Source organism: Schistocerca serialis, chromosome 4, assembly GCF_023864345.2.
Source record: "Schistocerca serialis cubense isolate TAMUIC-IGC-003099 chromosome 4, iqSchSeri2.2, whole genome shotgun sequence".
In the NCBI taxonomy this organism is placed as follows: domain Eukaryota; kingdom Metazoa; phylum Arthropoda; class Insecta; order Orthoptera; family Acrididae; genus Schistocerca; species Schistocerca serialis.
The window spans coordinates 971,543,389-971,567,087 of NC_064641.1; the positions used below are offsets into that span (position 1 = coordinate 971,543,389).

Below are 23,699 nucleotides of genomic sequence, written 5' to 3' on the forward strand. Positions count from 1 at the left end.
CAGCTGAAATTGTTAAAACTAAACAAAGCTCCAGGGCCCAATGGAGTTCCTGTCAGATTCTCTGCTGAATTTGCAGCCAAGTTAACCCCTCTCCTCACTACAATCTATCGTAGATCCTCGAACAAAAAGCCGTGCCGAATTTTTGAAAAAATGGCACAGGTCACACTCATCTACAAGAAGCGTTGTAGAAGTGATGCACGGTTTTTTAAAAAATTGATCATGTGAAAATCCCAATTTGCACTTTTCTCACATGTCATACTGAAAGCTTTGGATCAAGGCAACCAGGTAGACACAGTGTTTCTCGATTTCCAAAAAGCATTTGTCTTAGTACTGCAATGTCAAAAGTATGATCATATAGGTATCAAATGAAATTTGTGACTGGGTTGAGGACTTTTTGGTAGGGAGAGTGCAGCCTGTTATCTCGGATGGAGAGCCATCATCAGATGTAGAAGTAACTTTGGCTGTGCACCAGGGACCATTGCTGTTCATGTTGTATATTAATGACTTGTAGGCAATATGAATAGTAAAACCAGTCTTTTTGCAGATGATTCAGCTATCTATAATGAAGTACTAATTGAGAGAAACCGCATAAATATTCAGTCAGATCTTGATAAGATTTCAACATGATGCAGAGTATGGCAACTGGCTCTAAATGTTCAGAAATGTAAAATTTTGCACTTCACAAAATGAAAAAAATGTAGTAACCTATGACCAAAATACCAATGAGTCACTGCTGGAATCAGCCATCTCTACAACCAGGTGCTTGTATATGCTTTGTAGGTACATGAAATGGAATAATCACATAGGTTCAGTCATGGATAAAGCACGTAGTAGACTTCAGTTTATTGGTAGAATACTAGGGAAGTGCTATCAGTTTACAACAGAGATTGTTTACAAATCACTCGTGTGACCTATCCTAAAATATTGCTCCAGTGGGTAGGAGCCGTACCAGATAGGACTGACAGGGGATATTAATGTATACAGAGAAGGGGAACACTAATGGTCACAGGTTTTTTAATCTGTGGGAGACTGTCACAAAGATACTGAAGGAACTGAACCAGAAGACTCTTGGAGATAAATGTAAACTATCCCAACAAACTCTGTTAATGATCCCTCAAGAGCTGGCTTTAGATAATTACTCTAGGAATGTACTACAACTCCCTACGTATTGCTCACAGAGGTGGCGCGATGGTACAATTAGAATAATTACTGCACACAGAGAGGCATTTAAACAATCATTCTTCCCATGCTCCATACACGAATGTCACAGGAAGAAACCCCAGTAACTGGTAAAACGGGACATACTCTCCGCCGTGTAGCTCACCGTGGTTTGCAGAGTATAGATGCAGATGTAGATGTAGATGAGTCTGTCAATTCAGTATCCGCAGTATATCTGTGACACTCTCTCACGGGTCAGACAAGCCTGTGATCATTTGGGCTGCCTTTCTTTCTATCCTCTGAATATTCCCTATCAGTCTTGTCTGGTATGGGTCTCACACACCTGAGCATTATTCTAGAATGGATTGCAGAAGTGTTTTGCAAGCAATCTCTTTTGTGCACTCATTCTATTTTCTTAGTGTTCTACCAATGAACCAAAGTCTGCCACCTGTTTACCTATGGCAGAGGCTACAAAACAGTTCAGTTCAATTTCCCTACAAATTCTTACATCCATAGATTTGTATGAGTTGCCTAGTTTGATGCAGCTGTCTGCCTCTTCATCTCTGAATAACCACTCAGCCTACACTTGTTTGAATGTCTTTCCTTCTTTCCTGTAATTAAGTTCTGGTCTGCCTCTAAAATATGTAGTCTTACTAACATTCCCTGCCCAAATGACATCAGGCAAACATTCATAATTTTATACTTCACAGCATTTACGTTAGCTTCATCTCAATACATTTGGCAGTGGCCTTGCCATAGTGGTAACATCTGTTCCCACCAGATTACCGAAGTTAAGCACTGTCGGGCCAGGCTAGCACTCGGACAGGTCACCATCCGATCTGCCGACCGCTGTCGGCAAACGGGGTGCACTCGGCCCTCGCGAGGCTACTCAATCGAGAAGTGGCAGCTCCGGTCTCTTAAACGTACGTACGGCCGGGAGAGCAGTGTGCTGACCACGTCCCCCTCTGTATCCGGTGACACCTGTGGGCTGAGGACGGCACGGCAGCCGGTTGGTACCGTTGTGCCTTCACGGCCTGTTCGGGCGTAGTTTAGTTTAGTTTCTTTTCGATACATTTACTCAAATGTTTTCTCATTCTCCATTTCATGTGGAGTTTACAATACTGACAGTGTGGTATCATCTTTCTCATCTGATGCAACACCAGGCACCACGATTTTTTAGCTGACAGTCAGCAAAGGTGAGAACACGGCAGCTGTATAGTAAAAAAAAAAAGGTGATGGCTCTGTAACTGTACCGTGTAATTTATATTAAGAAAATGTTCAGTTATTGCCTATTGCCAGTAGAATTATTTTCCACCTGTTCATCATAGGAAATGATTTGTGAATGTATAATGTAGATTCATAGTGAGTAGTGAGAGGAATTATCAGAATTATCACAATTCACAATATCACATTATCTGTAGTGAGAGGAATTATTCACAATTTAAAAAAATTTGCAACTGGGTACTTTTATTTATTTTGCACAGAGTTTGGGAAGTTATATGGAAAAGAAGCATTAAAGACCCATTTAGCCCAAATGGAAGATTGCAATTAGAAACTCAGAGAATGTAATAAGCCTTTTATTACAGCAATGAGTGGTAGTTGTCTTTGACTTAAAAATAAGAACAAATTATTTTACTAAATCCAAGAAAACTGATCTACTAATAGTTTTCTACACTGAGGTGGGTAAACAAAAGAAGGAAGTATTACAACAAAACTATTATATTATTGCGATGAAATGGAGATTTATTATGGTGTACAGAGTTTCCTCATATTCCTTCAAAGTCCGCTTCATATAGCAGGCACCAGTAACTGAAAAGTATTTTGAACTTCAGTCCAAGTAAAGCATTATAATCAAATATACTTCCCTTCACCACCAAATTAATTACTCCTCAATGCCGCAGATTGTGCTGTATCGAGCTACTCCTTCCTTTAGCCATATTGTGCCAGGGAGTTATTTATTTATCATCATCCGAATGATCACACTTGTGATATAGGATTTGTCAGGATACATTTCAACAACTATATAATATCTTAACAAAATGTTTTTCTATGCTGAATTCATATGAATCTATCTTATGTTTAATACAATATACAACTAATAAGTGTTTTTATAACATAATTTCTTATGTGCTTAACAGACCTATTCCTTGATGTTGTGATTTCATTTGTCACATTTATGATATCATATATTCTTATACAGTTGAGCAGAGCTATTCACTTATCCTGTAGTGACATTTGTCAAGCATGTGCTTCTTTATATTCTAATACAGTTGAGCCTAGAAATTCACTTACACTGTATCAACATTTGTCAAGCATGTGACTCTTTATAACAGTTTTAAATTTATCTTCATTTTCCAGCTCTTTGATATGTTTTGGTAGTGCATTAAAAAAGTTTGATGCCTTGATTACAAACATGTTTCTGACTTCGGGTCCTTGTTACAGCTTGTAAGGGGAGATCTTTACATTGCCGTGTATCGTAATTATGATAGTCTGTATTGGTTTTAATTTTGTCCTGATTTCTTTTGATCATCAACAGAAATTTCAGAATGTATAATTATGGAATTGTTAAAATTTTCAATGCTTTAAAAAGGGGCCTACAATGTGTTTGAGGTGGGCTCTGGCTCATTATCTGAATAGCGCATTTTTGCAATTTGAAAGTCTCATTTAGACGACAATTTATTTTTTCCCAGAATACTATCCCATAGGACACAATGGACTGAAAATAGCCAAAATATACTAATCTGGTACAGTCATTACTACAAACTCTTGAAATTATTCTAAGTACAAAACATGCTGAATTTAGTTTTAGTGCTAAGCTCACCAAATGGTCCTTCCAGTTTATCTTCTCATCACTGTGCATACCGAGGAATTTTGCACACTGTACTCAAGTTGTTTGTCCTCCATGGTGGCATTTAGGTCATCATGTTCACTTATTTTTCCATATTGCACATAATTAGTTTTTTTTTCATTCACTGTTAGCTTGTTTGCACTAAACCATTTTTGTATATCTTGTAGGACATGGTCCACAGCACTGTGCAATGACTGCTTCATATCACTAACTATTAAACTAGTATCATCAGCAAATAACACGATTCTAGCTTTTCTCTCTGACACCCGGATATCACTAATGTAAATGAGGAATAGCAAAGGGCCTAATACACTTCCTTGGGGTACTCCTACAGTGACCTCCCTTGGACCTGACCTTAGTTTAATTTTTTGGTTAATATTTGGTGCTGTAATTTCAACTACCTGCATCCTCTTTTCCAGATACGACTCAAACCACTTTTTTACCGGTCCTCTAATACCTATAGCTTCACGTTTTTCCAAAAGTATGCTATGGTCAACAGTGTCAAAGGTTTTTGACAGATCTAGATTTAATCCAACTACACTTTTTCCCTCTCTCAATTTACCGATTATTTCTTTTGTGTATTCCAGTACAGCTGTTTCGGTACTTCTCCCAGCTTGAAAACTGTGCTGATTACTGTTTACCAGATTGTGGATATTAAGATTAAGGTTTTACGGATACAAATGAAATATAGAGTCACACATTGAGAAAGTTGGGAGAAGTGAGACAGGTCTGTAGTTTTCTATTTTAAGCTTAATTCTCTTTTTCAACAGGGGGACGACTTTAGAAATTTTCAGTTTCTGTGGAAACACTCCCTCAGCCATTGACACGTTTGCTACGTGCACCAATGGTTTCGCTATTTGATTAGCTGTTTTCTTTGCTATTATTATTGACACCTCAACTACTCCAGCTGACATCTTGGAATTGAGACTTTTAATCATTTTTAAAACTTCCTTTTCGTATGTTGGGACTGCCATCATACTGCTGGGTGCCTTGGGTGCTGCTCTCCTCATCTGCTCCCAAAAATTCCTGCTTCATGTCTGGGGTATATTTAAAAAGTAATTATTTATATAACTGGGCATGGCATATTTATCTAACATTTTATTCTCCTCATCTTTTAGAATAATTTCCTTATCTTTGATAGGTACCCCAGTTTCTTTTCTCACAATTTCCCATGCTATTTTAGTTTTATTTCTGGACTGTTTTATTTCCATGTCATTACTTATTAACTTTGCATTTGCAATTACTCTGCAGTATATTTTCCTATACGTTTTGACATATTCTATAAAATCAGTATCTGCACACTCCCTCAACTCTGAATTGAGTTTTTTCATTTTTTCACACGATTTATTAATGCCAAGAGTCATCCGAGAACCTGACTTTATGTGTCCATTAGACTTGATTCTGGTCAGTTTCTTTGGGAAACACATATCAAAGTTCATCAGATAATTCGATGAAAATACACTATATGCCTCATCTGTACTTGTTTGTTTCATAACATCTAACCAGTTTTTCTTTTCTAAGATACTTATGAACAGATGACAGCTGTCCACAGAGAAGTTTCTTTTGTAAATATTATTTATACCTTTATCGTCGTTTGACCTTAAAGGGATTTCAATGGTGAGAGCATTGTCGTCAGACAATCCTAAATCTATGTTACCTCTATTTCACAGAGTACCTCTTTGTCAGTTACTCATCTAACCTTCAGCTTTCTTCTGTAGCACCATATTTCAAAAGGATCTGTTTTACTGTTGTCTGAATTGCTTATCAATCACGTCCCAATTACATACAAGTGTAGACTCCACACAAGTACCTTCAGGAAAGGTCTCCTAACATAAACGTAAACACCGCTCACGGATTAGGCCTCAAGCCTGTTCTGGTTGGCCAACTGCTGCCTAAAAGGCACTACGAGGAGCGGTCTACGACGGTGGAACGTGTGATCGGCATGCTGACAATTGCTCCAGCCGTTGTAGCCACCAGATGAATCCTGATGATGCTGTTGCTTCTTAATTTGACCTCACAAGGGCTGAGTGAATACCGTACCATATCTCCCTATCTCAAAAGATATCTGAAGAGGTACCAGGAATTGAACCTGCGACCTCCACACTGAAGGCAGCAACATTAATCGTTTGGTTTCAGAGGTGGACTTTCTGACACTTAAGTTTGAATTTGTTGTTAACAGAGTCCTCTTTTTCAGAAATGCTTTTCTTGTTATTGATAACCTGCATTTTACATCCTCTCTAATTCAGCAATTATGTTATTTTGCTACTCAGATAACATAACTCCTCCACTACTTTTAGTGTCCAATTTCCCAATCTAATTCTCTCGCCACAGCCCGTTTTAATTCGACTATATTCTGCTACCCTGTCTTGCTTTTGTCGACGTTCGTCTAATATCCTCCTTTCGAGACATTATCCGTTCTGTTCACCTACTCTTCCGAGCCCTCTCCCGACACTAACAGAAATTACAGAGTCATCAGGAAACCTCAAGCTTTTAATTTCTTCTTCCTGAACTTTAATTCCATTTTCAAATTTATTCCCAGTTTCCTTTACTGCTCGCTCAGTGAACAGACTGAACGACACCTGGTTTAGGCTACAACCCCATCTTCCTCGCTTTGCAGCACTGCTTCCCTTTCGTCGGATCCGCATGTGGCGGGTGTCATGGAATAGCGGGTGCTTAGACAGAGAGCAGATACGATTAGAAGTACGCACAATCACAGTGGCACTGCTGTTTACGTAAATTCGTACAGCATGTCCAAGAGATTCCATTAGACAGAGCCTAATCATTATAAATGATCAAAATACAGAAATGCCACTATAACCTTCACTCATAGACTACTAGTTGGCTCATTGCAGTGTCTTCTTATCCAGTTCAGCAGTGGTGCTACATACGTGTACGACCAGAGATGTGGCTTCAAGATGGCAGCGGATGCGTTCTGCCTGGCACGGTATCGATACTGTACGGCACTGCAACTTTCGTGCCCTTAAACTCTTACATCTGCAGTCTACTTTCTGTATGTGCCATAAATATTCTTTCACTCCCCGTATTTTATGCCAGCTAACTTCAGGGGCAGTATTGCCCTGTGTGTTTCTACATTTCTCTGGAACCCAAACTGACCTTCCTCGAGGCCAGCTTCTACTAGTTTTCCCGTACCTCTGTAAGCGTGATGGTGTGTCAATAAATAAGTTGCAAAACAGGCTAGAGGCAATAAAAATCGAAGTAACTTCCTGAAATTTGTTTCACTTTGCTACATATTCACACTGTACATTCAGACACTTATCCCACCTTTTTACAAGCCTTCAATAACTGGCAGCAAAGAAGTCTTCCGAGGGTAAGTTGGGACCATAGGGCAACTGCTCAAAGCATTCCCAATTAAATATCGGTAACAGGTCCCGTATTTGTCTTTCTGTACGAGGGCAGGCACTGTCATCTAGAGGAATCACTACATTTGTGGTGAATGGTGTGTCAAGAGTTCCCACACACTGGTGCAGTATGACACGGCATTCGGTGCCTCACCGTGAGGCCGGAATTTCACCAGTACAGCCCTCACGTGTCCCAAAACGTGGTGAGCAGAATCTTGCAGGCTGACGGAATGGCCTTCAGTGTTTTTATTGTCGAGGAGGTAGAATGCTTCTGTTCCGTGGATGGTCGTTTGGTCTCTGGTTGAAAGTGGTGAACCCAAAACTTGACCCCTGCAACAATTTGTGCCACTAAATCCTCTCCTTCCCTCCTTCCTTCCCCAGAGTATCGAATGAGGTGCTGTTGAGAAAAGCCCATTATATTCATTTTGTGCTCCTCAGTCACCATGCTAGGCAACCACTGTGCACAAACTTTATGAAACTTCAGCTGCTCACCCATTATAGTGTAAGCTGTTTGACACGAACAGCCTACAGCACGTGCTACGTCACTGATCGCCACATACCACTCGTTACGAATTATCTGCTCCACACACTGCTTCTCAGTTTCAGTTGCAACCACTGCAGGACAGCAAGCACACTCCCAATCTCTGACGCTTTGCCTTCCCTTTATAAACTCCTGATCCGAGTGAACGCAGATTTCTGTGATAAACAGTTGTCAACATACACGGGACCCATTTCACGATAGACTTCCCCTGTGAACAGCCCTTCCACCCACAAGAAATGCACGACCACATACTATTCTACTCGTGTACACTTCCCTGCAGCCTCTAAATGTGTACACGTGCCACTATCTGCTGGCAAAGTATGTATGCACGATTTAAACACAGTATAAGGTAAACTGATATTTGTGACTTATTCGTTGACTTGTCCTCACGGTGTCAGTATTTTGCAACAATGGTTTAGTAAACCGTTGGTCCAGTAGAATACACAACTGTAAGTACAGCAACTGCCTTCTCTGGAATTGGAATCGTGACACCCTCCTTGAACTCGGAGAGTATTTTGCCTGTTTCATACACCTTACGAGGTCTGTTCAAATAATTCTAGAACTTTGTCCAAAAAATTTGTCTATGCTTACCTTCTATTTCTACACGCTCTCTTTCGAAATACTCTCCACCACAATTGATAACACCACTCGCAATGTCGTTTCTACATGTGGAGGCAGTCCTGATACGCCTCTAGACGGATTACGCAAAACGCTGTTTTAAAATCTTCTTTTACGTCGTCTATCATTGCAGATTTTCGTCCTTTCAAAAGGGATTTCAACTTCGAAAATAAAAAAAGTCCACAGAGGCCAGGTGTGGAGAGTACGGAGCATCAGGCAGCACAGTGATTTCATTTTTTGTGCTACAGTCATGCAGCAACAGGGAGAGATGTGTGGACGCGTTATCGCGAAGCGAGAGCCGTGAACTGTCTCGCCACTTTTCAGGCTGTTTCCTTCTCACATTTTATTGGGCTTCGTAACACGTCCCAATCCTACCATCGGTTGACAGTTTGTCCCTGTGGAACAAATTCGTGATGAAGATGAACTAATCATTCAAAGTCAAAGAAAACTGTCCGCGTCGCTTTGACATTTGATCTGACCTGATGAGCTAGTTTTGGTGTCGGAGAATCCTTCCTGATCCATTGTGAAGATTGAACCTGAGTCTCAACATCATAACTGTAGACCCACATCTCATCACCCGTTATGATACTCTTAAGGACCATCTCATTCTCATTTGTGCGATGCGAGAGCCCTTCACAGGTTGCACGGCGAAGATCTTTCTGGTCTCAACTCACGAGCTGTGGGACGAATTTGCTGGCAACACATAGCACTCCAATATGCTGTGTCAAGATTTCATGACACGGTCCAATTGAAATGTTACATTCTTCCGAAATCTCTCGGACAGTCAGTCTGTGACTGGATCGCACAATTTTGTCGATGTTACCGACACGAGTGTCGGTGGTAGACGTCGGAGGGTGTCCCGAATGAGGGTCATCTCTAACTTCTGTCCAGCCATTTTTAAACTGTGTCAGCCATTTGTAACACAGAGTACGACTTAATCACTCATCACCGTAGGCTTCCTGCATCGTTTGGAGTGTCTCTGCAGATTTTCTTGAGTTTCGTGCACAATTTAATGCAGATGCATTGCTCCTCTAGCTCTTCCATCTCGAAATTCACAAACTGTGCAACACAACATTCTACTAAATGCAGCACTCAACAATAACTAACAGAAATACAACAATGAAACACATTAAACACAAGCATACGCGGATGCCAACCACATTTCACTCTAAATTACAAATGTTCTGGAATATTTTGAACAGACCTTGTACACACACAATGGAATAGTTCTGTCATGGCTGACTCTCCCAAGGATCTCAATAATTCTGAGGGAATGTCATTTTCTCCAGGGGCCTTATTTCAACCTTCAGTGCTCCAACAAATGCTTCTCGAAAATAAGATCCCCCGTCTCATTTTCATTTACGTCATCATCCCTTTGCTTTCAAGTTGATTTCCATTGTAAAGTCCTTCTACACACTCCTTCCACCGTTCAGCTTTCTATTCTTTGCGTAGTACTGGCGAGCCACTTGAGCTCTTTATATTTGTACAGCTGTTTCTCTTTTCTCCGAAAGTCATTTTAATGCTCCTCTACATGGCATCTATCTTTCCCCACAGTAATGCGTGCTCCTGTAGCCTTGCATTCATCCATTAGCCATTCCTGCTTAGCAATTTTGCACTTTCTGTACAACTGACACACACACACACACACACACACACACACACTAAGAACCACAAGGGCCTCAAGCAAACCATCATCAAACCGAATATCAGAGAAGCCAGTGAGATAGCTTTTCGTGACTGTTCATACATACAATGTGGATCTAGAGCACAGACAAACGTGACACAGCCTAAGATTGATGGATGTCAGAAGCATAAATAAATGCTACAGTCTCAATCAATGATGATACGCTTTGGCCTCTTATGGTTCTCAGTGGCTCATATAATTTATGGTTGTATAATTTTATCAAGCAGTGTAATATAATTAACACAAATTTCCTTATGTCTCTCAGTAATTCACATACATTTGTAAATTGATTAAACATGTCCTATTTTTTATGTGTAATTTATGCAGTATACTCCTGATTACATGTTCACATGCAAAATTAAATAATTAAATACAAGTACATTCTAAATTATTGAAAATTAGATAAAAATTTAAGAATTTTTTAAATTAAGGAACTTAGTACTGTAGAGCAGTACAGGTCATTGTCCTAGGAAGTATTATTATTGATGCTGAAATTTATTGACTGCACGGTACTATGAAATATCAAAAATCAGGTTGTTCTGCAAAATAAAATTTCGTCACAAACACTGACTGTCTATCCTAGCATTTACCCCATCATAAGGCACTACTATTTAACACGATTTGGCAGATTTTGTTTTTATTTTAAATTTGAGGCCAGATACCCTTCCTGGTGCCACAGTCACCAGTTAACGTCAGGGAGGAGAGCTGTGGCTGCCACACGACTATGGATCGTGTAAACTTTGTCCTTTGTGTAACCGTATATTACAGATATTTGTACCGAGTGGAGATTGGGGACCAGCCCAGCATTTCCCTACACGAGTGCAGGAAACCACCTAAAAGCCACACTCGGGCTGACCGAAGTACCAGACCACCAGTTCCCAACCCCTCACGGGACTCGCCACTCTTCGTCGGGTCCGTGCTCGGCTACCGTGAGGCCGCTGCCTTTGCAGCACAGTTTCCCTTCGGTGCTGCACATATATCCTCACACTGTTCTATTTCTTCTCCCTCGGGGAACGTGTCTGGAATGTTTCTGGAAAGGTGTTTTGCATTTTCAGTGGCCAATATCAGAACAGTCTCTGCACTGTTTTTCATTTCTTTTTTCTTTCCTTGTTCCCCTTCTCCTATCCTTCCTCCGTTTCGGCGTTCGAGGTCCTCCTTTTTTCTTCTTCCTCCCCTCGTAGAGGCCGGGCCTGAGGAGAGATGATTGCCCGAGCTGCTAGCTTCTCAAATTGCCAATTGGAACGTCTGTTAGGTGTTCGTGAGGTGCAATCTGAAGTGTGAACAATCGTCTGAGGCAAGTGTGCCCCCTTCTGACATGTGCCCCCCAGTAAGTAAGGAGCACGCCGTCGGAGATGCCGAAAATCGTGGGGGATTTTCTCGCAACGAGCCAATCGTCTTCACCTTCAACGTCTACAAAACATAAACGGAATGAGGCCAATGATTCAAAAGACCCTCCCAGCTGCACCACGGTTCCACGTGGTTTCACATATTGAAGACGGTCAGTCACTACGCTAAATCCGTATATTACCCAGAAAGGTGTCGATGCAACTGCTGGCCCTGTGAACTCCTGCTCTCATTTACACAATGTCACTTTGCTTTCGAAGGCTACTTCTGACTCTCAGGCGCGACACTGTTCGCAGCTCCGCTCCTCCGCGGCTATCGCGTCGGTGTCGAGGCCCACCGAATGCGGAATTCTTCCTGCGGTGATATTTACACTACACCGCTCGATGGTCTGACTGAGGCAGAAATCCGAACATATCTCTCCGATCGGAGTGCCATTGCAGTCTATCGTGTGATGAAAAAGGTAGATGCCTCCTCAGTGCCCGCACGCACTCTGTTTCTCACTTTTGACAGAGTGGTTCTTCTGTCAAAGATCAAAGCAGGTGATGAAGTTATCACAGTCAGACTGTATATTCCAAACCCGACGCACTGCTACCGGTGTCACCGTTACGACCACACCTGAGAGTCCTGTCGACTCCCGGCCAGATGTGTAACCTGCGGTAGTGACGCTCACAAGGGCGAGTGCCCACCTCCTTCTCCCTGCTGCAGCGACAGCACTGACGACCGTGCCAAATCCTCCTGCGATTATCCCGCGTATCTCGACGAGTCGGCTGTCCGGGAGATATGAGTGAAGGAAAAACTGCATTACCCGGCTGCTTGTAAGTTGTCGGCTACTCGTAAACCCCACGTCCTACCGCCTGGCACCTACAGTATCGTTCTCGCTCTACGGAGGAACCGGCCGTGCAGACGTCCGACCTAATATTTAGCACCGCGATTGTGAAATTGCTCGGTGTCCCGGTAGCGTCCCCGTCTCCTCCTCCAGCTGTGCGACAAACTTTCGCCTCCCAGGGTTAAGCCACCTGCTACACAACCGGCAGGCATAAAGGACAGAAGGAACACTCCTACAAAGACTTTGTACATCCCTCCAGCCAGCCGACATCAGAGTCTTCCTCTGCCAACCTGAAAGGCTCCGAGAAGTGGAACGGAGGCAGCCGGTCTCCCCTGCGACGCTGCCGCCACGTGATACCCTCACCTGGCCGAACTCTGTGTCGCCGGTGTGCACTCTCGGCTGTTTTTCTGCCCTGGAATACGCAGGCCGACAGACGGAGAATGCCGACACTCCTGTAGACTTCACGGAGTGGGATGTTCCCGCTTCCGTGTCCCGTAGTGACAGGTATACGTAGGCCGGCACTCGGCAGCCGCCGAGGTGACACCCCTCCGTGTTTTCCTCGTCGTGACTCTCCTCCGGTGGAACGTTTGCGTTCTTCGATCCGACGACGACAATTTATGGGTGCTCTTAGAATCACAGTGTCCACTCGTCCTCTGCCTCTGGGAAAACAATATTGCATCCTCACGACCACTTTGAGCTCTCACATTTCTTTCCAGTCTGTTTTGACCTCCTCCCCCTCGTGGAGGAGCCTTGTAGCTTGTAGGGGATGATGTTTACAGTCGATCCACCTCTCCGATTACCCATCTCCGAGCTGTTGCAGTTTGCCTTTTCTTTCCTCACTTGACCTTTTCCTTCTGTACCATTTATGTCCCTCCGTCATTTGATATCGCCGGGGCAGACTTTCTAGAGTTTATTGGGCAGCTACCTCACCCCATTCTGCTGCTCAGTGACTTTAATGTGCATCGGCCCCTTTGGGGTTCTACCAGAATGTGTCGGAGAGGTGACCTCTCGGCTGACCTTCTCAATCAAATTAACCTACTCTGCCTTAATGTAGGAGCACCCATGTTCCTTTCAGACTTCACGCACACCTATTCCCATTTGGAGCTATCCTTCTGCACTGACCAGCTCGCCCACTGTCTGAGGCGTACGTTCTCTGACACGTAATCGAGTGACCGTTTTTCCCTTGTAATATCCGTTTGCTGACTCCTATCCCATCTACTTGCACACCCAAATGGCAGCTTACTAAGTCTGACTGGAGGCTCTACTCCTCTCTGGTGACCTTCGACAAACATTGTGCTGACCAGGTAGAGTATCTTACAGATGTTATCATTACTGTGACACAACATTCCATTCCTCACACTTTCTCTTCACCACGCTGCACCCCCCGGTCCCTCGGTGGACCGAGGCGTGCCGCGACGCAATTTGTGTATGGACACGTGCTCTCTGCATTTTTAACCGTAATCCTACAATGGCAAACTGCATTCATTGTAAACAGTTGTGTGCACAGTGTCATCATCTTCTTCAGGACAGCAAACAATCTAGTTCGGTTTCATTCATTAGCTCTTTTAACATTCCATCCCTCGCCCACCATGTGGGCCAATCTCTGACAGATCTCTGGGATTTTCGGGCCTGACAGTAGCAGACAATGTCACAGTAGACCCTACTGCTATCTCCGACACCTTGGGCTGCCATTTTCCTGCCTTCTCATCCGTCGGAAATGAGTGGAGGAGGCTCGGGCAGGGCAAGCACTTTCTGCTTAACATGTACGACCGCATCTGGGCAGAGGGCACATTTCCCACAACGGCTCTCGATCTTCCACCATAATCGAGTCCGTCAACACGAGGTGGCGAAGATGAGGTAGCCGAGGAGGTGGAAACGTGGGTTCAACTATGCCAAGACTGCTCGGTAGCTACAACAGGAAAACACAATTAATTAGCAGGAGTACAAAATAAGAAAGAAGTTATTACTTAACTTTGCTGCAGTCCACGATCAGTTGGTCATCAATTATAGAAGGCACGACTAGACTAAGCGTCTGTAGAATGACATAATATACATGTCAAAAATCGTGCAGTGATGACTTAATGTCTCGTAATCTCAAATGTCGAATCCGGTGAATTTGAAGACTAACTTGGAATGAAGCAACAAAGACTCGATGGCAGCAATACTGAGCTGCAGATGATGACTAACGTCGGCACTGGCTGACCACTGAGCGCGGCTACGAACTGTGGACTGGCACAACTGCATTACTCTCCTGCTGCACACGAAATGGCCCAGCAGTGTCTCGTGGCAAGCGTAAGTACTGTGACTGGCTGTGTACTCTTTGGCTAACACAGCCATTCTTCTGTTCCATTTATTGAGAGAATCACATCCGGCGGATCGGTGTCTCAGGCGGTGGTGTGGTCGTATGACTGATGACATCACATCCTAGATTCTGGCATGAAGCCACTGTCATACCCATATCTAAGGCCGGTAAGGACCTTCCTTCTAGCTACTGCCCCATTTCTCTCACCAGCTGTGTTTGCAAGGTGACGGAACATATGATTCTCGCAATTTACTAAACATTGCACACTGTGGATTTAGTTGCAGTCGACCATCTCTTCATTTCGTCCACCCGTGTCACGAACGGTTTGCTGCGGAACTCCCAGATTGTGGCCATGTTTTTCGATTTGGAGAAAGCCTACGACAACTGCTGGAGGACCGGTATCCTCTGTCCTCTCTACAGGTGGGGCTTCGGTAGCCGCATATCCCGTTTCCTTCAGGAATTTTTAAAAGACCGAGTTTTCAAAGTACGTGAGGGTTCTGCCTTGTCAGACACCTTTATCCGGGAAAACAGTGTGCCTCGAGGTTCCATCCCAAGTGTCGTCCTCTTCGCTGTCGCCATTAGTCCCATAATGGCCTGACTCCCACTGGACATCTTTGGCTCCCTTTTTTTCGACGATTTTGCATCTATTCCAGTTCTCCACTGACTCGGCTCATCGAGCAGCATCTTCAGCGATGTCTCGATCGTCTCTACTTGTAGAGCACGGACAGTGGCTTATGTTCTTCTGTTGACAAAACTGTTTGTACATATTTCTTGTGGTGCAACGGGTTTCTTCCGCCATCTTTGCACCTCAGACCTGTACCTCTTCAGTTTGTTGAAACTATGAAATTCTTGGGTCTCACGCTCGATAGGAAACTTTCTCGGTCCTCTCACGTGTCTTACCTAACAGCCCACTGTATGCAGTCCCTCAATGTTGTACGTGTCCTCAGTGGTACTTCCTGGGGAGCAGATCGAACCACCCTCCACTGTTTGTACCGGTCCCTTTTCCATTCAAAACTAGACTAGGGGTGTTTCGTTTTTGCATCTGCACATCTGTCCCTCGTATCCTGTTTCAATACTATTCACCATTGTGGCATCTGTTTGGTCACTGGCACCTATTCACTGGACCGGCTGAGAGTCTGTATGCTGAAGCTGCCAAACTACCGCTATCCTACTTTCTCCTCAGCAGGTAAGCACACCGTTGGTCTGCCGTGCAGGCCACCCACCCTATGCCTCCTTCTTCAATGACTCCTTTGATCGCCAGCATGGGGCACGTCCCTTTTCTCTGTTACCTCCCGGAGTTCACTTTCGGCTCTTCCTCCGACAGCTTAACTTCACAATACCTGCCACTTTCCTGACGCCTGTGAACCCTTTACCAGCTCGACTTCACGCAGCGGCCCGTGTTCGCCTCAGCCTCCATTCGCTTCCTAAAGTCACTACCTCCAGCCTCGCTCTATCGCCTTCAGTTTCACGACCTTCACACGGAAATTCACAATAGTACCTTTGCATATACTGACAGCTCTCGAACTGACCGTGATGTCAGGGGTGCCTTCGTCATTGGCACCGACATTCTCCATTTCTGACACGGGTGCGTACGACCCTGCACCCTAAAACAAAAACAGAAGACCTGGTCATTAATCTGCTGCACAGAGCTGATCCGTGTCTGGTTTCCCTCACTGTCATCCGAGGTAGCACGCTGCAGCTAAGCTGTACGAGAAGCTGCTTCCTCGACAAGACTAATTACACTCTACCGTAATGATAAAAAATTACAGCTGAGAACATGACATCTGTCTTCAGAGTGAGACTCCAGATGAGGAGAGAAGCCAGTATCAAGTAGTATCTGTCCCAGACAGCAACAGGCATCACACAACAGAGCTTGGCACAGGCTCCTCCATCATCTGGGGTCTCAGTCTGAAGTCGGTTTAATGACTGAAACCAATTACTGACACCAGATATAAAACAAATTTGTGATCCCGGTTGCTACTTTTTATTATTCTATTAACCGTGATTGCCGAGTTTGGTCATTGCATCAAAAATTCTCACACTACAGAAATAAGCAAATTGTCAATTGCATCTTAATCAATTTCACCCAAATTTGGAAGACATGCTGCTTGCTGTATCACATTCAGCACTATGGCAGTTAGAACTTCCTAGCTTCCACAGGAGTGGTTATATGGGCACAAAAGGGTTTCCTACCACTGACATGTAGGCTGCCCTGCATGACTGGCATGTCATGTGAGTAGTATCTGCACGACTTGCAGTGGCACAGCTGAGCAAGGTGGGGTGGGGGCACAGGAGAGACTGATGGTGAGAAAGGGAGGAGGAGGAAGCTGAGAGAGAAAAGGGGAGGAAGAGATGGGCAGAGAGAGAGAGTAGGGAAGAGGTGGGAGTAGGGAAGAGGTGGGAGGATGAGGGAGACAGGGAGAGGAAGAAGTGGACACAGCGAGCGAGAGGAGGACGTGTGTGTAATATATGTGTCAAAAGTGTATGTGACCGAAGCCACAGGGAAAAGGCTAGTTAACGATAATACGAGAAATGTAACCTACAATATAATTTTAACAGGTAACTGTAGTCCAAAAATAAATTAAAAAATGAAAAAAAAAAGAAACATGCCATGTATGAACTCTAAGAGTGATCTCAAAGCAAGATGAGAGGTCCCACATTGCTACATTTTGAATCACGTGCACTTTCTGTTTCTCAGAAGCACACGTATCTTTTAACCCGTCCAATCCCTCACTATAAAGTACAGAAAACAGGAATTGTCCATCTGGTTAAAAACAGTACTCGCACAAGTGGGCCCTCATTTATATCTCACACTATAGCTGAAGGTTCAACTTACCGAGTAGTTCATCTTCTGACAGCCGTGAAGTTGCAAAGTTGTGAGATTCGGACAGTTCCTGCAGATCTTACGTAAGATGCGAGCTCTGGTACCGCGCATCATCGTAAGTGTCCAGAGTTGTGGCATCATACCGGCTGTCCGTAAGACCTCTCTGTCCGTCTTCTCACACCTGCAGTGGGCGCACTCGGAGCAGGTGACACCGCAGCAGCTCCTCCCATTCTGTGCCCTGCAGTGTGAGAGGCGCACAATGAGAAACACATAATGATCGAATTCTTATACTTTGACATAAGTTTCGTGCGTAAAACTACTCTCGTTAACTGTGTAGTCCATTTATAGTGAATTAATCCACAAGATCTTGAAGGCAGCAAATACTGGTGCCCAGGTTGACGTTCCTCGACTTTTGGAAGATGTCTGACAGGGTTCCACACTGTAGCCTAATAAACAAAAGATGAGCGTACGGAATATTGGACCAGTTTTGTGACTGAACAGAAGAGCTCCTAACAAATGGAACATAGTATGCCATTCTTAGTAAAGAGAAACCTTCAGACATATTAGTAGCCTCTGAAATATCCCAAGGGAGTTCTTAAAAGATGTCATTTTCACTTTTAGCTGTAACTGTTTTTATTGTGCTATTGCAATTTTGGATTATAAGCCACTGTCTTGTAACAAGAACCGACACGACCTCACTGTGCCAGTACTGCAAACAGTTAAATGCGGCAGGAAAATACAGCTGTTAGTTTTCCTGGGGGCGTGCTGCCTCTACTGTGTAGTTAAACGATGATGGCATTCTCTTGGGTAAAATATTCTGGAGGTAAAATAGTTCCCCATTCGGGTCTCCACGTGGGTCCGATAAGGAGGATGTCGTCATCGTGAAAAACCAAACATACAATCTACAGGTGAGGTCATAGACTGCTAGATCCCTTAATTGGGCAGGTAGGTTAGAAAATTTAAAAAGGGAACTGGATGATTTGAAGTTGGATATTGTGGGAATTAGTGAAGTTCTGTGGCAAGTGGAAAAGGAGTTTCAGTCAGGTGAGTACAGGACCATAAATACAAACCAAATAGGGTAGTGCAAGAGTAGGTTTAATAATGCATACAAAATAGGAGTCCATACAGGCCAAAAACGGATATGAAGCCAACATTCACCACAGTAGTACAGGTTTATATACCAACTAGCTCCACAGATGATGAAATAAAAGAAATTGTTCAGACACATAGTTAAGGTACAGAAAAATTTAGTTGTGACAGGGTACTAATTCCTGCTGTCGATGTGCACTAAGGTCGTAAGCTGAAGCGAAGACTTGTTATTTTTCATATATCAAACAATCAAAACTCGAGGTACGAACACCAACAATGTAGGAAGAGACGGACTGCTAGTTACCATAAAGAAGACACATCAGGTTGCAGTCAGATGAGATTAAAAGGCACTCACACATATAGCTTTTGGCCACAGCCTGTGTCAGTAAAGACACACACACACACACACACACACACACACACACACACACACACACACACACACACACACCATGCACACATGACCACCAATCCAGCATCTTGGGCTGGAATGCACATCACATTGATCACATTGGTTGCAGCAGCTATTTGGAGACGTAGGGGCTTGCACAGGAAAGAGTGGCAGGGGGAAGTGCATCACACGAATCTTTGGAATGAAAATCAGAACAATAACAACAATACGGCACTGAATCTTAAGTGTGACAAAGGCATGTAAGCCAAAATTGTAATAGCATTATAACAAAGGAAGTTGATACCCCAAAGGAGTGCTGTAGGACCATAACTATCCACAGAGTGTATAAATGACCTTGTGGAGAACATCAAGAGGCCCGTCAGTCAGTTTGCAGATGATGACTGCAGAGGACTGACACTTGGTGCAGTGACTGTTAGTTGACCCCCAAAGTAAACAAATTAACATATTGCGCATAAATAAACAGAAAGACCCATTACTGGACAATTACACAATTGCCAAACAATCCCTGGAAGCAGCCATATTTATTATGTTGGAATATGTGCACACAGCATTTTAAAATAGAATATCCTTGTAAAACTAAGTGTAGGAAAACGTTGATGCCACACTGAGATTAGCTGACCACCCACAAAGGAGCTAGTCCAAAAGTCCTCGTTCAGCCAATACAGTGGAACCTCACTTAATAAGCAGCTCCCACAATGTGCAATTCACATAATGAGCTAAACGAATTATTAAAAACAGACACGCATAACAAGCACGAGTCACGACGATTTAGTGCAACATCACCAGCCGTATGCACGCGGTGGGGGAAACGGTTGCCAATATGAGCAACTTTCATTGTCAGCAGCAGCATATCAATAATGTCTTTAGTACATACCACAGTCCGGGCTTAGCGCTCTTTCTGCTACCCACCTTACTGCAGCTTGCAATCACACATTTTTTTCTAAAATAGTGTTCCCACAGTGTTTTTTATGCACAAATTTTAATAAGCTTCTTAAAAATGTCCCAGAAGCTAAAGCTGCAAGAATATGACCGTAAGAGTAAGAAAATGACCTTAGAAATGAAACGTAAAATAATTGAAAAATGCAGACGTGGTGTGAGCATTGCTGATTTAGCATCACCTATTTGCACTATCCTCAAGAACGGGACAAGATTCAGGAGATAGAGGCTGCAAAGTGAGTGACATGAACATCCAAACAATGGTTTCGTATTCTGGACGATACTGACAGGTTGTTCCTTATACGGATAAAATGGATAAATGAAAAGCAATTGCAAAACACTATTAATGAGAACATAATTTGTGAAAAGGTGAGAATGATTCACTGAAGTGTTTAAGGGAAGCGGTGGGTGGTCCGAGAAGTTTAAGAGAAGAACTAGCGTCCACTGCATGGCGGACACAGAGGCAGCAGAGAGCTTTCATCAGAAACTTCAAAATGCTCGTAGATTCTGAGTGTTATCTGCCACAGCAGGTTTTTAATTGTGATGAGACAGGTCTGTTCTGGAAAAATATACTGAAGCATACCTTTGTAAGAGCAGGGGAGAATGCATTACCCAGGTGTGAGACAACCAAAGCCGATCTCACACTGCTATTCTGTGCCAATGCGAGAGATTATTTGAAAATTAAACCTCTCCCTGTTTACCATTCAGAAACTCTTCAAGCCTTCAAAAAGTGTAAAGGGCACAAGAGCAGGTTAAATATGATGTGGAGATCCGACAACAAGGCTCGGGTGACATACGATCTTTTCTGTGATCAGATCGACGAAGTGTTCGGTCCTTCGATGAAAAAATATTCTCTCGAGATTAATCTACCACTCTGTATCTTGCTCATTATGGACAACGCTCCTGCCTATTCTCCAATCCTCCAGGCCTATAAGACCACTTCCTTGAAGAATTTCAATTCATCAAAATCCGTTACTCCAGCCTATGGACCAGTAAATTATTTCTAATTTTAAGAAGCCCTACACTAAGGCACTCTTCAGGCATTTCTTTGAGTCGACTGAAGTTACCAATCTCACTCTCGGAGAGTTTTGGAAATATCACTTACACACGATTACCTGTGTCAAGATCACCAAAAAGGTGTGGGATGGGATTACCGAGAGAACTCTCACTTCTACTCAGAAGAAACTTTGGCCAGAGTGCACTGTCGAATGTGACTCGGAGGCAATAGAGTCAGTACCTGTGGAGCCTGTAGTCAATGAGATTGTGTCTTTGTTAAGAGCACGGGACTAAAAGTGGACAACAGTGATATCAATCAGCTTGTGGAAGATTACAGCCAAGAAATGAGCACCGAAGAGCTTATAGAGTTGCAGTGTGTTTCACGGCAGGGAGTTGTGGAGAGGAGTTCTTCAAAGGAGGAGGAAGAGGAGAAAGAGGAGGCGGCAGTAACAGCAAAGCAGCAATCTTCTGGTCCAATACGAGAAATGCTGAAAGTGTGGGAATTGGTTGCATCGTCCACTGAAAATCGTCACCCCAAAAAAAGTCAGTCCATAAGTTTAAGTAAACGCAGTCAACAATACAACATAAGAATCAGCTTAATTTTTCAAGGAACTCCACAACAGAATACAAGAAGTGACCCGTGAGGAAACTCTTCAGTTTCGATTTGAAAGTGCGTGGATTACTGCTAAGATTTTTGAATTCTTGTGGTAGCTTATTGAAAATGGATGCAGCAGTATACTGCACACCTTTTTGCCTACGAGTCAAGGAAGTACGATACAAAGGCAGGTTGGATTTATGCCGAGGATTAACTGAGTGAAAGCTGCTTATTCTTGCGAATAAGCTGATATTGCGAATAATCTGATATTGCTAACAAGAAACAGCAGTAAAGAATATATAAATTGAGAAGCCAATGTCAAAATACCCAGACTAGTGAACAGGGGCAGACAAGAGGTTCGCGAACTTACACCACTTATTGCCCAAACCACCCATTTCTGAGCCAAAAATATCCTTTTAGAATGAGAAGAGTTACCCCAAAATATAATACCGTATGACATAAGTGAATTGAAATAAGCAAAGTAGACTAATTTTCATGTCGAACCATCAGTTACTTCAGATACCATTCGAATAGTACAAATGGCAGCATTAAGTCTTTGAACGAGATCCTGAACGTGGGCTTTTCCACGTCAGTTTACTATCTATCTGAACACCCAGAAATTTGAACTGTTCAGTTTCACTAATCATAAGCCCATTCTGTGAAATTAAAATGTCAGGTTTTGTTGAATTACGTGTAGAAACTCTAAAAATGAGTCTTACTGTGATTTAGTGTTAGTTTATTTCCCAGAAGCCATGAACTTGGGTCGTGAACTGCACTATTTGAAACCAAGCCATTGTTGCACACAACATCCCTTATTACCAAGCTAGTGTCGTCAGCAAACAGAAATATTTTAGAATTACCCATAATACTAGAGGGCATATCATTTACATAAATAAGGAACAGGAGCGGCCCCAACACTGATCCCTGGGGCAACCCCCCATTTGACAGTACCCCACTCAGATCCCACCTCACAGACATTCTCAACATTGTGAGTAATGACCTTTTGCTATCTGTTTCTAAAGTAAGAGATGAACCAATTGAGCTACTCTCCCTATTCTGTAATGGACCAACTTATGGAGCTATAGTCGGTGATCAAAACAATCAAACATCTTAGTTAAATCAAAAAATATGCCTAGCATTCAAACCCTTTTGTTTAACCCATCCAGTACCTCACAGAGAAAAGAGAATATAGCATTTTCAGCTGTTAAATGATTTCTAAAGCCGAACTGTACATTTGATAGCAAATCGTGTGGCATAAAATGATCAATTATCCTTACATAAGCAGCCTTTTCAATAACTTTAGCAAACACTGATGGCATAGAAATAGGTCTAAAACTGTCTACATTATCCCTTTCTATAAAGCAGCTTTACTTCTGACAAGGGAACCTCCCCATCGCACCCCCCTCAGATTTAGTTAAAAGTTGGCACAGTGGATAGGCCTTGAAAAGCTGAACACAGATCAATCGAGAAAAGAGGAAGAAGTTGTGTGAAACTATGAAAAAAATAAGCAAAATATACAAACTGAGTAGTCCATGTGCAAGATAGGCAACATCAAGGATAGTGTGACCTCAGGAGCGCCGTGGTCCCGTGGTTAGCGTGAGCAGCTGCGGAACGAGAGGTCCTTGGTGCAAGTCTTCCCTCCAGTGTAAAGTTTAATTTTTTATTTTCAGACAATTATCAAAGTTCAGGCACTTACACATAACCAACTTCGCTCTCCAAAATTCCAGAACATGTTCAGATTTGCTTGGACATATGCAGGATTTGACAGTCTGCACACGGAAAAATTTGAAAATGTTAAAAACATATGTTTTGACAGAGCACAGGAAAACAGTGTGACTGTAAAACCGTTGCATTCATTTGTTGCAGTTTATGAGACAAACTCTTATGTTTTCATCACTTTTTTGGGAGTGATTATCACATCCACAAGAAAACCTAAATCGGGCAAGGTAGAATCTTTTTACCCATTCGCCAAGTGCACAAGTTAGGTGGATCGACAACATACTCTTGTCATGTGATGCACATGGCGTCACCAGTGTCATATAGAATATATCGGACGTGTTTTCCTGTGGAGGAATTGGTTGACCTATGACCTTGCGATCAAATGTTTTCGGTTCCCATTGGAGAGACACATCCTTTCGTCTACTAATCGCACAGTTTTGCAGTGCGG

General features: G+C 43.1%; 1 protein-coding gene across 6 annotated transcripts in view; it reads right to left on the reverse strand.

The window, feature by feature from the left end:
- Positions 1-23,699, reverse strand: part of LOC126473630 (F-box/LRR-repeat protein 7-like) — a 135,789-nt gene that overhangs the window by 67,418 nt on the left and 44,672 nt on the right. For all 6 annotated transcript variants that reach the window (XM_050100809.1, XM_050100810.1, XM_050100813.1 and 3 more), the window contains exon 3: positions 17,517-17,742. In XM_050100809.1, the coding sequence (XP_049956766.1) occupies positions 17,517-17,742 (226 nt within the window). The remainder of the gene's footprint in view (positions 1-17,516; positions 17,743-23,699) is intronic.